At 54.5% G+C, this 12,613-nt stretch overlaps 1 protein-coding gene across 4 annotated transcripts; it reads left to right on the top strand.

Annotated features, from left to right (window-relative positions):
- The first annotated feature begins 263 nt into the window (after positions 1-263).
- On the top strand, positions 264-10,569 carry GPR61 (G protein-coupled receptor 61). 4 transcript variants are annotated; one of them, XM_073320358.1, is made up of 4 exons: positions 281-352; positions 434-775; positions 6,204-8,252; positions 9,658-10,569. In XM_073320358.1, the coding sequence occupies exon 3, from the start codon at positions 6,600-6,602 to the stop codon at positions 7,971-7,973; it is 1,374 nt and encodes a 457-aa protein (XP_073176459.1). In that variant the 5' UTR covers positions 281-352; positions 434-775; positions 6,204-6,599; the 3' UTR covers positions 7,974-8,252; positions 9,658-10,569. The 4 variants fall into 4 exon arrangements, with proteins under 4 accessions (XP_073176458.1, XP_073176461.1, XP_073176459.1 ...); XM_073320357.1 differs by lacking the exon at positions 434-775 and having other exon boundaries at positions 264-352; XM_073320360.1 differs by lacking the exon at positions 434-775 and having other exon boundaries at positions 279-352; positions 6,560-8,252.
- The last annotated feature ends 2,044 nt before the right edge of the window (positions 10,570-12,613 follow it).

Here is a 12,613-nt window from a genome sequence, read left to right on the forward strand (position 1 = left end):
GTTCCCGGTGCAGGCCCTGCTGGCAGAAGCCGGACGTAGCCTGGAGGAAGCTGCTAAAGGCAATGGTTCTGACTCTCATGGGAACGCTGTGGGTCTGGCCTGGCATTAGAAGGCGGTTGGATGCTTTGCAAGGCCTTGACCTGCACTCCTTATCCCTGGTGTGAGCCGTGGACCGGGCAGGACCAGCTATACCAAACTGCAAACCAGGAGGCCTTTAGGACCCAGAAACCTTGATGATCTCCAAGCTGCTGGCTGCCTCTCACCCTTCGCTGCAGTGACTCTGTGCATCATCTTCGGTGGAGGAGCATCAGCTGAGAGGTCCCCAGTACTCTGGCAGGCTGCACAGGGAAAGGTAGGAGCTGATGCCTGGATTGGGGACAGGAGGAGAGGGCTGGGGCTGGCTAGGCTGCAGCATTTCTCTCTGCATCCCCAGGTATCTGGAGTGTCTCGGTCAATGGGAGAAATGCACAGAGCCAAGTCCAGTCTCCTGACTGAAACCTCAAGGAGCTGGTGTGGAACCGGAGCTGGGCACCCGAGCTCTGGCCACCAGGGACTCTAGGATCAGTTTTAATGGAGGGGCGAGGACCTGAGCTGGGTGGAGGCAGCCCTTCAGAGGGTCCCGCTGGAAGCCAGTTCAGCAGCACCAGGGCGAAGGAATGAGCAGGGCCAGGCTGGATGCCGCTCTGCTCTCCTAGTCTGGCTCTCTTCCCTTCCACCCCTGGCCGGGGCTTGCTGGCAGGATGCTGGGGCTCGCTGCGCAGGTGGAAAGCCCAGGGTAAGAATCCTGCCCCTGCAAAGGGAAGGGCGAGTGGATAGAAGTGAAGGGCCCAATGGGAGGCTGTGGGGGCAGCCTGGGCAGGAACAGGGGAGGAGGGTCACCCTCAGATTCTTCAGGTTGGCTCATGTGAGCTGGGCACAACACCATGGTGGGCGTCCACTGGGTAGAGGGCAGCCTGCCTAGGGGCCTGGGCGAGCAAAGCATCCTGTGTTGAGGGGCTGATCAGGCCCAAGATCGGAGCAGTGGGGAGGGCGCGTTGCTGGGGAGAGCGGAGGGAGCTGGGGATGGGCAGGGAAAAGAGAACACAGAACACAGCAGCCAGCCATCTCGCCCTGTGCCCTGCTTCTCATGGTGCCCAACACCAGAGGCTACAGATGAAGGGTAGTGCACCCCGTGTAGTATACCTAACTGGTTTATACCATTCCCCCAAAAGGGGGTTCTTCCTGACCCCCAGCTGGCGATCAGCCGGCGCCCTGAAGCATAAGAACGGACAGACCCCTGATCCCAATCAGTACCACTGCAGCCATAGGGCCAGTGGGTGTGACTCCGTGAGCATTCCCCAGTGTTCCTATCCCAGTGCCTTTGCCTTTCCTGTCCCACAGCGCTTCGCCTCAGGAACATCCACCAGTGTCAGGGGGGCGGGCAGGGGAAGGATGTGCTGAATTTGAACAGGTTTCCTCTGCTAGGAAAGGTGCTTGATGACAGAGTCGCCCATTTGCTACCACGCTGCTCCTCTGGGGGGAACGGGCTCCTGGGGGCTGGTGGACGTCCTCCGTTGTCATGGGTGGCTACATGGACTGGGGGAGAAGTTGCCGGTGTGGATCACACAAAGGCAGAACTGCCTCACAGTCTTTGTGATCTGGACTGCATGCATTTCCCCTTGCTCCCCGCTTTGTGCCAGCTACAGCCTGCAAATGCCAGCACTGGGCGCCCGCAGCGCCAGTAGGAAACTGCAATGGCCCATTTGTGCTGAGATCCCATTCACTGTTGTGCACTAAGCACGGCGGGGCCAGGTGAGTCATTCAATAGGGGGCTGACTCCACTGCTCCAGCATGGCCCTTGGGGGCACTGGGCAGTAAGGAGCATTATGTGTGGAGTCAGTGCTGACCCCAAAGCCACAGTATGGTGCTAGGTGTTGCGTGCTGCTGTGGGTGAGTCAGTAGGGGGCGCTCTTCCCTCTGAGTCAGGGCTTACCCTAGTTCTCCAGCCTACTGTTAGCGGGTGCTGAGCCCCACTTCTCATTTATGCTCTAGCCCCTTTATATTGCAGTTGGCGTAAATTACTCCCAGTTTCAGGTCCCTTCCCACTACCAGATGAGTACAGAGAAGCCTTATCTTGCTGAGAGCTAGGCCTGGCATTTTTAATCGGCAGTAACATTAATTGTACAGTATCCAACCACCCTCTTTTCCAGGTCAGTGCTATGGCGCAAGCCAGGCCGTGCGCTGCTGGTTCCCCATTTCGGGATGCTTGACCATTCAGCAGATTCCCGAGCTGGTAACAGCTGCAGTGCTGAATCCCATCAGTGGCCAATATCTAACTATTCAGACGGCTGCAAATGTTGTTACTGTTTGTTGAAATGTTGCCCTGTCTGTTCTTTCCCTGTAGGTGCCCTCCTCCCCAGGTGCTGCTTCCAGCAGATACATTCACCACTGTTTCACCTGTGGGGGAGTTTTCCATCAGAGCAATTCTGTGTTTAGGAATCAAAATTTAGGGCCAGATCTTCAGCCTTAGTTCCATTGGAGTCCATGGAGCAAGGCCAGTGATCACCAGCTGAGGATCTGGTGTGTCTGAGCTGTCCCACGCCATGAGATTCAGGATACATAGTTCTGCTGGAGCTGGCATCTCAGCACCCAGAACTAGATCTGCGAGGACAATGGGAGTTCTGTGCTGCAAAGCTTTTTGAGATTTCAAAATCTGGCTTCATTCCGAATCAGAGGGAAAACTGAACATTTTGAAATTCTCCACTCAGGAAAATTCTGAAAAGAAATTAATGTCCAGTCCCTTGTGCTTTGATTTTTTTTTTATCTTTGTGTGATGTTAGAATATTGTACCAACCAAAACCAGCGGAAATGAAAAGTTGTTTAAAAACAAAATATTGAAATGTTTCGTTCTGAAAATGTCAAAATGGGACATTGCAACATTGCTGCAACTTCCCTCCTCTCCCCAATAAAATTGGAACAAAATCGACCAGTTTCACAGAGTGTTTCGATTTCAGTGGAACTACATTTTCCCAGGGAATATGGTTCCATCAAAGTTCCTTCGACTGGCTCTGCCCAGACCCTTTGGAGTCACATGCGTTTCCACAGCTGGTGGCAGTAAATTCCTGCCTTTATACAGTGCTTGAGGTTTAGGCCATGTCTACACTACGGGCGCTGCAGTGACATAGCTATGGCGCTGTAGCACCGTGATGTAGATGGTTCCTATGGCAAGAGAAGGGGTTTTCCCATCACTGTAAAGAATTCACCTTTCCAAGCGGTGGTAGCTACCTGGATGGAAGCATTCTCCTGCTGACCTAGCTGCATCTAGACTGGAGGGCTGGGTCTGCTCAGCTAGAGCATTCGGTGTGTGGATTTTCCACACCCCTGAGGGAAGTCGCTATGTCAATCAGTAAAAAGAAAAGGAGGACTTGTGGCACCTTAGAGACTAACAAATGCATCCGATGAAGTGAGCTGTAGCTCAGGAAAGCTCATGCTCAAATAAATTGGTTAGCCTCTAAGGTGCCACAAGGCCTCCTTTTCCTTTTGCGAATACAGACTAACACGGCTGCTCCTCTGAAATATGTCAATCGGTGTTAAGTTTAGATCAGGCATTGATGTTTGGGTTTTTTTTTTTCCATTTTGGCTAATTTCATCAAGCGGCATGCGTCTGGTGCGCTATCTTAGGCTGGGTGCACGCTGACAGGTTGTATTGCATCACTACATTGGTCAGGGATGTGAAAAATCCTCCCCCGAGCATGGTAGCTATGCCAACTAAACCCCCAGCGCAGACACAGCTCCATCAGTGGAAGAGGACCTCCGTTGACATAGCTAACTTCATTCGGGGAGGTGGCATTCCTAAGTGACAGAAATCCCCTTCCGGCGGCATAGGCTGCAGCTATGCTATGGGATTATGGTGGTCTGGCCTCCATAGTGTAGACAAACCCTGATGCTGGTGTCACAGGGTGAGATGGCTCTTCAAGGCCTGGTCTACACTAAAAAGTTAAGTCGACCCAGCTACATCACCCAGCGGTGTGAAAAATCCACCCCCTTGAGTGATGTAGTCAGCTGACCTGACCCCCAGTGTAGACAGCACTAGGGCAACAGAAGAATTCATCTGCTCTCGCCTCTCGGGGAGGTGGATTCCTACTGTGGCTGGCGAGCCCCTCTCATGACTGTAGTGAAAAATTGGGATGGGGGTCAGGGGTAATAGGAGTTTATATAAGAAAATGATCCAAAAATTGGAACTGTCCCTATAAAATCAGGACATCTGGTCACCCTACCAGCACTGTGATTCTCAGTGATACTGAGGCCCGTTTATGAAGCTCTGGCAGCAAGATGCACTGGTAGAAACAACTGTATCAAGTATGGGGCACTGGAGAATCAGATCCCCTGAGTCCTGTGGGGTTTTATACCTCTCAGAAAGTGGGGCTCTGATCTCTGTTGTTAGCATGGAAGATCTTAGTGTGCTTTCTCCCAAAGGTAAGGATGTGAACCCTGATGTCCTGGTCATATTCCAGGTTAGGTAATTACATTCGGATGGCCTAAATTCCCCTTGTAGTTTCAAGTGGACATGTTCTTCACTCTCTGTTCTCAGCAATTCGGCAGTGTTGTGGTGTGCTGTTAAACAGCTGCTGTGCTCCACTCGAGAAGTGTTTGCATTTCAGTTGTGAGCAAAGTGACTCCTGCTTAGCTAAAGCCTGTGAAGTGCTTTGGAATTCCCTTGGAATGGAAGGTGCTGTGTGATTGCAAGGTACTAGTTTACCATCTGACAGGGGGACAGTCCCAGCTCCTGTCCTTTCAGGGAGGTTATTTTTCTGGTATACTTTGTAAACTGGGCAGAGACTCCACAAGGGACACTTCCACTCCCTGTGTGAGGACAATGCCAGCGAGTGTCTGAGTGACAGGAAACTCCCGAATGCTGGGATGGCCAGGAATGGGAACCCACTGACATACACGAGCCCATGAAATATGCTAGACCTCTGATAACGGGGGACTCCCAAGATTCACTGCTTCCCTGAGGATGGGAGGCAGGGCATATGGAACACCCCAGGCCCCCGATAATGAGGCTACCTCTCAAATATAACGGATGCCCAAGAAACAGGAGATCCCCTGGAATACACTGAACATATCTGGCAATATGCTGGATGCTCATACACTGGGGAATCCCGAACACTCGGAAACCTACAGGCCCCTTGGATGAGATCTGGTGAGCACAGGCGCAGACCCAGCCAGCACAGAGGCCAGTGAGAGCTGGGGGCCCAGGGCTAGGACCTGGTGTAAATCCACTTTGCTCAATGATCAATGTGGAGCTATGGCCCTTCAGTGGAGCGGTGCTGATTACACCAGCCCAGGATCTTGGCCAATTTCTGGGCTCGCTGAGAGCAGGGAGGTGGGGATGGCCGGAGGAGGTTGATGGGGCATCAGCCACCATGAGCCAGGTATGCCCCTGGCCCTCTGTGGATGGTTTCTTTCTCTGGGTGAGCATACTCATCCTTCCTTTGCCTTTCCTGAGATCTGGGGTATGAAGCAGCCACTCACTAGTTCAAGGCAGCCCTGGGGCTCCCAGTGTGACAGGACGGTGGAGAATCCTGAGAGAACCCAGAACTCCTAAGACATTTGTTGCAGAGTCAGCAGGCCCCGCTGGTGAGGTGAAAGGAACGTAGGGATCTGGGGACCACCAGACTGGATCAGAGCTACGGACCATCTAGTCCAGGATCCTGTCTGGGACAGTGACCAGCATCAGCTGCTACAGAGGAAGGTGCAGGAAACCCACAGTAATAGGCAGACATGGGGCAATCTGCCCCTGCCCCTGCTCCCTCCCCCAGGAAGATCTCGCCCAATCCCTAATAATGATAGATGGGTCTCTCTACCCTGTCCATTTTGGGAGCTTAGGGGATGCCCCTGGAGTTGGAAACCAAGGTCCAAAGTTGGGAGGAGCCCTTGGAGCAGCAGAGGGGCTGGAATCCTCCCAAAATCAAAGTGGTTTAATGGATTAGCAGCATCAGCTAGGACCTTGGGGGGCAGAACCTGAGCACCGTCCTCGGTGTCTACTCAGATCTGTGTCCCTGATTCAGCAAAGCACTTACGAACGTGCTTGAGTGTACGCATGTGCTTTGGTATGTCCGCCCTTTTAGCAAAATTCCCATTATCAGCATGAGCTCAGGGTTTGGCCCTGGCTCTCGGCTTAGCCAGTGCAGTGATTAACGCGGAATTACATTTCGTTGTAGGTGCTAAGCTTTGCCAGGGAAAAGCAAGCAGCAAGATGAGATACCAGGAGGGCTGAAAACAGACAGGAGACCCTTAGCCAGTGCACAGCCCCATCTGCAATCCCATGGCTTTTCTGGACCAGCGGGCATCACCCACCCAAGCACAATCCAGCAAGACACAGACAAGGGTGCCAAATTCGGTGCAGCTGAGCAGCAGGATGGCCAGTGTAATCCAGCAGCATCGGGAAGTGTAAATGCCCTTGGAGCATGGACTTGTCCTCTGGGGCTTGGCAGCTGGTGAAGGAGCCAGCCAGAATGTGAGTCTGTGAGCTGGGATTGCTCCCTCTCTGCTGGCTAATTCTCTCTGATTACTCTAGGGGACCCAAAATAGGATGGATGATGGACCTGTGAGGGGAGATGCCGTGGGCGTCGACACCAGTCTCCATGGAGCCTTCACTCCCTACCCAGTGGGTATGGAATTCCTCCAGGCCGGGAAGGCTTCTCCATACATCCCAGAGCACCATGCACCCCAATTCCACCCTGGACACCAAGACCAGGGACGTGGCCTCAGAATCCATCGGGCTCTTCTTCATGCTTTTGATTGACCTGACGGCCATCGTGGGCAATGTGGCCGTGATGACTGTCATCATTAAGACGCCAGCACTGAGGAAATTTGTCTTTGTTTTCCACCTCTGTCTGGTGGACCTCTTGGCAGCCCTGACCCTCATGCCTCTGGCCATGCTGTCCAGCTCCGCCTTCTTCAACAGCACCATCTTCGGCGAGGCCGTGTGCCGTGTCTACCTCTTCCTGAGCGTCTGCTTCACCAGCTCGTGCATCCTTTCCATCTCGGCCATCAACGTGGAGCGCTACTACTATGTGGTGCATCCCATGCGCTACGAGGTCAAGATGACCCTTGGCCTGGCGGCCTGCGTCCTGGTGGGGGTGTGGATCAAGGCGGTGGTCATGTCCGTGATCCCTGTCCTGGGCTGGCTCTCTCCGGATCGTGTCAGTGCCTCCCCAGCCTACAGTGGCCGGAGCTGCTCGCTGCAGTGGAGTCAGAGCTCCTACTGCAAGTTCTTCGTGGTTTTCTTCGCCACCTTCTACTTCCTCCTGCCCGTCCTGATCATCCTAGTGGTCTACTGTAGCATGTTCAAGGTGGCCAGGGTGGCTGCCATGCACCATGGCCCGCTCCCCACCTGGATGGATACGCCGCGGCAGCGATCAGAATCCCTCAGCAGCAGGTCCACCATGGTGACCAGCTCGGGTGCCCCTCGGATTACCCCTCAGAGGACGTTTGGGGGTGGGAAGGCTGCTATCATTCTCCTAGCAGTCGGAGGGCAGTTCCTCTTCTGCTGGCTGCCCTATTTCTCCTTCCATCTCTATTTGGCGCTGAGCTCTCAGGCTTTCCCGGGCCGGCAAGTGGAGAGTGTGGTCACCTGGATTGGCTACTTTTGCTTCACGTCCAACCCTTTCTTCTACGGGTGCCTCAACCGGCAGATCCGTGGGGAGCTCAGCAGGCACCTCACCTGCTTCTTCAAGCAGCCGGCAGAGGAGGACCTCCGGCTGCCCAGTCGCGAAGGCTCCATCGAGGAGAACTTCTTGCAGTTCCTGCAGGGGACAGGCTGCAACACAGAGAGCAGGAACATTGCCTCTCCCAAAAGGGAGCCGCCCAGCATAGATTTCCGAATACCTGGGCAGATTGCGGAGGAGACCTCGGAGTTCCTCGACCAGCACATCACGGTCTCCGACAGCTACATCCGGGCCGCGCCCACACCCAAGCCCGAGCCGTAGCAGACCTTTGCCCTTGACAACCTAGTCTTTCTGATGTGTGGAATAATGCAAAACCCAGCTGTCAACAGGGCACGATTTCCTAATAAACACAACCGTGGCAACTGACGTGTCCTCTCTCCACCTGAGCGCCCACGCTGACAAGCAGCTGGTTCTGGTGGCTGAGTCATTTTGGCTGGCTAAGATCAATATCGTAGCGTTTCTATGATTTTTCCCTTTTCCACTTGGAGCAGAAACAGCCTCTTGGATTAAAAATTCCCTGGAATTTCCAATTTGTCTCTTGTAAGTTTCCAAAAGGCCCTCATTCAGTGCGGGGGGATGGACTAGCTGATCTCTTGAGGTCCCTTCTAGCTCTATGTTTCTATGGGTCTATGAAAAGAGCGTTGATTTTGGGGGGGGGTCTCTAATTCAATATCCTCTTAATCCTTTCTGATCTGATCCCTACCCCCCAACTGTGTGAACCTACCTCCATCCCAGGAAGGGTTATATTTTAAAAAATGGACACTCCAGCAGGAATGCCAGAACCTCCCCTGCCCTTTCCTCTTCCCCGAGGCCCCACCCCTGCTCTGCCTATTCCCCCCAAACCCTGCCCCTGCCTTCCTCTGCCCCCATTCATTTCTCTTTCTCCGTCCCTCCCATCACTCGCTGTTTTCCCCTCCTACCTTCCCCCTGCCCCCCAAGAGTCAGGAGGGACTCACCTGCAAAGCCTGGAATGGGAGCTTCAGCAGCCCTACACAGGTAGGAGGCGGCCCCAGCTGAGTAGGGGCTGGCGCAGTTTCCCCACCCACAGTAACCAGAGTTTGGGTGTCCAGTCAGTAGATCTGACAGGACACTGTCAGGTCCCCTTTTCGACTGGATGTTCTGGTCGAAAACTGAGCACCTAGCCACCCTAATCCAAATAGGAAAAGGGGGACAGCTGGGATCCCCACCACCATGCCACTTCCCTGATTTTCCCCCACTGGGATCCCTTCGAGGAGGAGGGAGAGCACAAGCTTGAGCCAGGACACTCCTGGCTAGGCCTTGGACAAGGCACGGCGGAGCCACGTGTCTGTGGAAGGAGCAGGTGGAGACTCAGGCGAAGCAGTTCAAGGGAATGTAGCTGAACAAGTGACCTTTGATCAGGCCGTGAGACAGGGGTTTCCTAGGATCCAGCTCCATTTCCTCCCACCCCGCCCCCAGACTCCAAGGCAGCCTCCCGCCGGGCACGCCCTGAACCTAGCACAGGCTCCAGTGCAATCTGCCTCCCTATCCCTTGGTCTTCCAGCAATCCCTCCTCAGCTTGGCCCAGGCCCCTTGCTCTGTCTCAAACTCCTCCGAAGTGCTGCTGGGCTGATGACACCTGCCCAGTGGGAGGTGGGCCCTGGGAGCCACTGTGGGTCTCTTCCCCCTTCCCCAGCAGCTCAAGTGCTGGGCCCTATGCTCCCCCCAACCCACACTCTTCTCCCGCCTTGTCCCCCAAAGCTGCTTCATGGCCTGGGGTTGGATCCCCTGCCCTGGAGCCCCAGGGGAGCCCCCGCCCATGCATGGCCCAGCTCAGACATCAGATACAGCCTTCGCCCCAGAGAACAGAGCCAGTGCTACATGGGAAGCAGTGCTCCAGGGCAGGCTGTCCCGGGGTGCTGGGTAGGGGAAGGGAACAGTGACAGTGATTTGTTTGTATTGACATGAATCATCTTTTCCCTTCCAGAACCGCCCCCTCTGGTTTGTCTGCCCGTAGCAAAGGGGACTCTAACGCAAGGAGCCCATGTGACACGTGAGCGGGGCAGCTGCAGGGCTAAGCCATCCCCACTGGTTGGCCCCCTCATGGCATCTTTGATCACTGGCGGAGACTTAGGAACAGCTGATCGTGGGGTCGTGTCTGATCAGAGCCAGGCTGAACCTGAGTCTTCACCCATCACATGGCCCAAGCTAGGGGCAAGTGGGATCCAAGCTGCATTTATCCAACCACCTTGTCTGCTTGGGTCTGGCCCTGCCCAACTCTGTCAACCAAAACATGTGGAGGGTTTAGGTCTGGCAAGACCTCAGTGGTCAGGCCTTGGGTTTGCCGAACAAGGGAGTGGTTCTGATCCAGGTCCTATTTATTTGACAGCCCCCCCCCGGCCCCCTCAGTGCAGGGCGATGGGGCGGGGAGAGGGGTTCTGATTTTGTCTCATCTCTGCTCTTGAGGGCCGGAGAGGAGAATGGCATTCACATCTCAGCCCGTGAACAAAGATCTGCTCAGCCAACCAGCCTCAGCCTGCCGGGATCTCTGGCAAAACTGCCCCAGGCGTGGACAGAACTGGGACGGATGGGCCCCTTGTAATCAGCGAGCCTTTCCCAGCTGGGATGGAGAATGGGAAATAGCCAGGAGAAGAGGCCTGGCCACCTTTGCCATAAGATTATGCACTAATCTCAGCTGGGGGGTGTCCTGACCTCAGAGCCTGCAGGGGCTCGCCCTGGCTGGGAGCGCCCTCTCCAGGCGGGTCCTGCATGCTGAGCTGGCGAGCCAGTACATCTAGCCGAGCAGCACTGTCTGAGCTCCGTCGTCACTGCTTCCGAGGGCTAGGACTCGAGGACGTTCATTTAGGATGATTTCAACCTGGAGCACCAAATAAAACTCTTTATTACGAAACATGGCTCCCTGCCTGCATGGGACCTGGTGGGCTCCAAGCCCTGGCGCTCAGAACAAAGGGTCCAGAACAGGATGCCAGGAATGTCATCCTGCTCCGATGGGGCTTTTAGCTGTGGCCAGGTGGGTCTTGCTCTAATGAAAACTAGTTTCTCTCTCTCCTGGCCTTATCAGCTGTAGCTGAGCTCAGGACGGGACATGGTCCAGTGATTTCAGCACAGGGCTCTGGCCACAAATCCGGAGTCAGGTGAACTGCAGTCTGTGCCCCATGTGACCTTGGGCCCGTAACTAGGCCAAGAGCCCCCCAAATGGGCATGAGCCTAGGCTCCCAAATCCACTTTGAGGCACTCAAGGAAATAGCCTGATTGTCCCATGGTGCTGAGCCCCCAGCCTCCCCTTGATCCCTGTTTGAGCTTTGGGTGTTCAGCACCTCAGAAAATTAGGCTCAAGACTGCTCCATGCCTCAGTTTCCTCCTTTGTGTACCAGGGATGAGGATACTGATTCACCACAGGCTCAGAGTCTGAACTCAGATGCAATCCTTGGGAGGAGCAGGCAGCCGGGGCCCTTTCTCCAGAGATCTCAAAGCCCGTCACAGAGGTAGGTAAGTGCTAGTCCCGGCTGCATTACAGCTGGGGCAGTGAAGACAGAGAATTGGTGGCGTGGCAGCGAGCTCATAGCAAAGCCGGGAATGGGACTCAGGAGTCCTGCCTCCTCATCCATTCACCCAGCCGCCTGCACAGGACCCTGGGGGGCAGAGAGCTGCTATTGGCTGTGAGCTCTGGCTCTGGCTCCTCCTGGAGCAGTGGGATGCAGTGATGTTTCCTGGCAGGCTACTGGGCTCCCCTGAGACCACCCCAGTGAAATGTGCCAGGGGCTGTAGCCCCAGGACAGAGGAAGAATCATAGAATCTTAGGGTTGGAAGGGACCTCAGGAGTCATCTAGTCCAACCCCCTGCTCAGAGCAGGACCAATCCCCAACTAAATCATCCCAGCCAGGGCTTTCTCAAGCCTGACCTTAAAGATATCTAAGGAAGGAGATTCCACCACCTCCCTAGGTAACGCATTCCAGTGCTTCACCACCCTCCTGGTGAAAAAGTTTTTCCCAATATCCAACCTAAACCTCCCCCACTGCAACTTGAGACCATTACTCCTTGTTCTGTCATTTGCTACCACTGAGAACAGTCTAGAGCCATCCTCTTTGGAACCCCCTCTCAGGTAGTTGAAAGCAGCTATCAAATCCCCCCTCACTCTTCTCTTCTGCAGACTAAATAACCCCAGTTCCCTCAACCTCTCCTCATAAGTCATGTGTTCCAGCCCCCTAATCATTTTTGTTGCCCTCCGCTGGACGCTTTCCAATTTTCCACATCTTTCTTGTAGTGTGGGGCCCAAAACTGGACACAGTACTCCAGATGAGGCCTCACCAGTGTCGAATAGAGGGGAATGATCACGTCCCTCGATCTGCTGGCAATGCCCCTACTTATACATCTCAAAATGCCATTGGCCTTCTTGGCAACAAGGGCACACTGCTGACTCATATCCAGCTTCTCGTCCACTGTCACCCCTAGGTCCTTTTCCGCAGAACTGCTGCCTAGCCATTCGGTCCCTAGTCTGTAGCTGTGCATTGGGTTCTTCCGTCCTAAGTGCAGGACTCTGCACTTATCCTTATTGAACCTCATCAGATTTCTTTTGGCCCAATCCTCCAATTTGTCTAGGTCCCCCTGTATCCTATCCCTGCCCTCCAGTGTATCTACCACTCCTCCCAGTTTAGTATCATCCGCAGACTTGCTGGCTTCGGAAGGGGAGTTTTGCAACTGACATCTGCACGCTTGGTAGCCAGTGTCCAGTAGCCACACACAAGGGATAATCAAGAGGGAAGGCAATGGTCTCTAGTGGTTAGAGCAGGGGAAACGCTGCCCTAGTCTCTCTGGGTGAGTCATGGCCCTCCGTGTCTTTGTAACAATGGGCAGTGCCCCTCCAGGGGCCTAGGCTGTAATAGCTGGGTCTCATTTCGGGCATTGGGTGATGCTGGTGGGCC

This window comes from Lepidochelys kempii, chromosome 21 (assembly GCF_965140265.1).
Source record: "Lepidochelys kempii isolate rLepKem1 chromosome 21, rLepKem1.hap2, whole genome shotgun sequence".
In the NCBI taxonomy this organism is placed as follows: domain Eukaryota; kingdom Metazoa; phylum Chordata; order Testudines; family Cheloniidae; genus Lepidochelys; species Lepidochelys kempii.

Bases quoted from the DNA above. Each gene is read 5' to 3' on its own strand.
- GPR61 (XM_073320357.1), top strand. From the start codon at position 6,600: ATGCCGTGGGCGTCGACACCAGTCTCCATGGAGCCTTCACTCCCTACC.